A 3,509-nucleotide genomic window follows, 5' to 3' on the forward strand; every position below is an offset into this window, starting at 1 on the left:
TAAGTGGAGAGTTTGTATTGACTTTACAGATCTGAATAAGGCATGTCCCAAGGACCCCTTCCCTATACTCAGAATCGATCAATTGGTGGATGCAACTGTGGGGCATCCCCGAATGAGTTTCTTGGATGCATTCCAAGGGTATCATCAGATCCCTTTGTCACTGAATGATCAGGAGAAGATGGCCTTTCGTGCCCCTAATGGCAATTACCATTACCGAGTGATGCCTTTTGGTCTTAAGAACGTAGGATCCACTTACCAACGGATGGTGACCAGAATGTTTGATTCGCAGTTGGGCCGTAATATGGAAGCTTATATCGATGACATGGTAATTAAAAGTAAAAAGACGGGAGACCATTTGAAGGATTTGCATGAGACATTCTCAGTTTTAAGAAAGCACAAGTTACGCTTGAACGCATCAACGTGCTCTTTTGGAGTAGGCTCGGGAAAGTTTCTAGGGTACATAATAACTCATCGGGGAATTGAAGTTAATCCCGATCAAATCAAGGCCATCTTAGGCTTGCATCCTCCTCGGAATCCTAAAGAAGTGTAGAAGCTAGCTGGCATGGTTGCAGCCTTGAATAGGTTCATATCCCGGTCCGCAGACAGATGTCGTTCCTTTTATCGTCTTTTGCACAAATGGAAAGATTTTCGGTGGACTAATGAGTGTAGCTTGGCTTTTGAGGATTTAAAGCAATACTTGACTAAACCACCGGTATTATCGAGACCAGAAAAGGAAGAAGTGTTGTATGCTTATCTAGCCGTTACAAATCACGCTGTAAGTCTCGTCTTGATACGGAATGATAAGGGGGTTCAAAAACCAATATATTATGTCAGCAAGTCCTTACAGGAAGCGGAACAACGATACCTACCTTTAGAAAAAGCTCTTTTGGCCGTGGTACATGCAACTAGGAAATTGCCCCATTACTTTCAAGCTCACACCGTAGTGGTACTCACCCAGTTGCCCTTACAGGCTATTATGAGGAAGTCAGATTACACGGGTCGTGTGGCCAAGTGGGGAACCAAGCTTGGAGCCTATGATGTTAAATATATGCCTCGGACAGCTATCAAAGGGCAAGTCCTTGCCGATTTTGTGGCCGAGTTCACAGAAGGTCAGATCAACCAAGAAGATATCCTGGTGACAGTAATGACCATCGGGATGGGAAACGACACTCCTTGGGAAGTATATACGGATGGGGCGTCAAATCGAAAGGGAGCTGGGGTTGGAATTGTGTTAATTGCACCCGAAAAATTAGTTATCGAAAAATCATTGAGGCTGGGATTCTCAGCCACTAATAATGAGGCTGAATATGAAGCTCTCTTGGTGGGCGCCCAAATGGTCAAACACTTGGGAGGGAAGATAGTGAAGTTGTATTGTGATTCGAGACTAGTGGTAGGGCAAGTTAATGGAGAGTTTGAGGCAAGAGATGGAAGAATGACGAGTTATCTTGAACGAGTCAAAGGGATGTTAAGTTTGTTTGAAAGTTTCCAAGTACAACAAGTCCCAAGAGGACAGAACGCCCACGCCGATTCATTAGCAATGTTAGCCACATCACTGGGCTCGAAATTACCACGGATGGTCATGGTGGAGGATTTACTGACCCCTAGCCTGACAAGCATCTCGGTAGTAAGGGTTCACAACATTCGTGTGGGCCCAAGCTGGATGGACCCAATCATAGCTTTCTTGCAGCAAGGAATACTACCTGAGGATGGGATAGCGGCCGAGAAGGTACGAAGAAGTGCTCCCCGTTACTGGCTGTTAGAGGAGTAGAAGCTCTATAGGCGCTCCTATGCTGGACCGTATCTGCTCTGCGTACATCTTGAGGCTGTGGAACCCTTGTTGGAAGAATTACATGAAGGGGTATGTGGGAGCCATACCGGAGGAAGATCATTAGCTCATAGAGCCATGACTCAAGGGTATTGGTGGCCGAACATGCAGAAAACCGCTCAAGAGTATGCCAAGAAATGTGATCAGTGTCAAAGATATGCGTCAAACATTCATCAACCAGGAGGTACTTTAAATCCATTGTCCAACCCATGGCCCTTTGCTAAGTAGGGCTTAGATATCGTTGGACCTTTTCCTCGGGCAGTTGGTAATAAGAGATGGCTCATTGTCGGCACGGACTATTTCACGAAGTGGGTAGAAGCCGAACCGTTAGCTAATATCAGGGACGTGGATGCAAAGAAATTCATTTGGAAGAATATCATAACTCGCTTTGGAGTCCCTCACACCTTGATTTCTGATAACGGGCTTCAATTTGATAGCAAGGCTTTCCGACGGTACTGTGCGGGGATGGGAATAAAGAATGGGTATTCAACACCGGCCTATCCTCAAGGAAATGGTCAGGCTGAAGCAACAAATAAGGTCATCTTGGCTGGGTTGAAGAAGCGTTTGGATGACGCTAAAGGATACTGGGTAGAAGAATTGCCTCATGTATTATGGACCTATCGCACTACGCCCCGAAGATCAACAGGCGAGACACCCTTTTCAATGACATATGGTATGGAAGCTATAATACCCTTAGAATCGGGTTTTCCCACCCTAAAATCTGACCAGTATGACGATATGAGTAACCGTGACAGGATGCATGATTGTTTGAATACCATTGAGGAAAGAAGAGAAGTAGCCAGTGTGAAGATGGGTAGCTATCAGCAGAAACTCAAACAGACATACGACAAGGGAGTCAGGTCCAGGCCTTTAGTACCAGGTGATTTGGTGCTTAGAAAAGTAGTAGGGACAACAAGAAATCCTGCTTGGGGAAAGTTGGAACCTAATTGGAAGGGGCCGTATAAAATTACCTCGTTAGCAGGTATAGGGGTTTATCGTTTGGAATATCTGGATGGGAGAGTGATTCCTCGCCCTTGGAATGTAAATAACTTACGACGTTATTATTATTAAGAAAAGAGTTTCCTTTTGTACTAAAAATGTTGTCTTGTTTTTGCTTTGTTTTCATTTGTATCAATCTCGCAGTTATCAAAGAACAAGTGTTAAACTGACCTTAGCTCTTGTTCGGCTCCTCGGGCCACAAGTCTAAGAGAAATTAACTACTTGTAAAAACACAAGTGTTAAACTGACCTTAGCTCTTGTTCGGCTCCTCGGGCCACAAGTCTAAGAGAAATTAACTACTTGTAAAAACACAAGTGTTAAACTGACCTTAGCTCTTGTTCGGCTCCTCGGGCCACAAGTCTAAGAGAAATTAACTACTTGTAAAAACACAAGTGTTAAACTGACCTTAGCTCTTGTTCGGCTCCTCGGACCGTAAGTTAAGGAAAACCTAGCAACTAAAAGAACAAGTCAGATACAACATGGAATTATAAGTCCAACGCAGTAACTTTTCAAAAGAAACAGCGTAAGTGTTAGCGTATCTCAAACAAAAGTACGAGCGTAAGCAATCTTTAAATGCGCTAAGATAATTTGCTTCATGCCTCGTCTCTCGAACGTTGTTAAAAGTTAAACAGATGAGTTATGATTCTCAAAGTATAATAATGAACAATCTTTAAGTTATATCATG

At 43.7% G+C, this 3,509-nt stretch overlaps 1 protein-coding gene across 1 annotated transcript; it reads left to right on the forward strand.

The window, feature by feature from the left end:
- Nucleotides 1-562: 562 nt before the first annotated feature.
- LOC142643957 (uncharacterized) lies at nucleotides 563-1,768 on the forward strand. Its single transcript, XM_075818658.1, has one exon. It carries the CDS (start codon nucleotides 563-565, stop codon nucleotides 1,766-1,768), a length of 1,206 nt encoding a protein of 401 aa, XP_075674773.1.
- Nucleotides 1,769-3,509: the final 1,741 nt, after the last annotated feature.

The sequence above is a fragment of the Castanea sativa genome, chromosome 7 (genome assembly GCF_040712315.1).
Source record: "Castanea sativa cultivar Marrone di Chiusa Pesio chromosome 7, ASM4071231v1".
NCBI lineage: Eukaryota > Viridiplantae > Streptophyta > Magnoliopsida > Fagales > Fagaceae > Castanea > Castanea sativa.

Excerpts from the sequence above, each read along its gene's own strand:
- LOC142643957 (XM_075818658.1), top strand. The coding sequence starts at position 563 with ATGGTTGCAGCCTTGAATAGGTTCATATCCCGGTCCGCAGACAGATGT.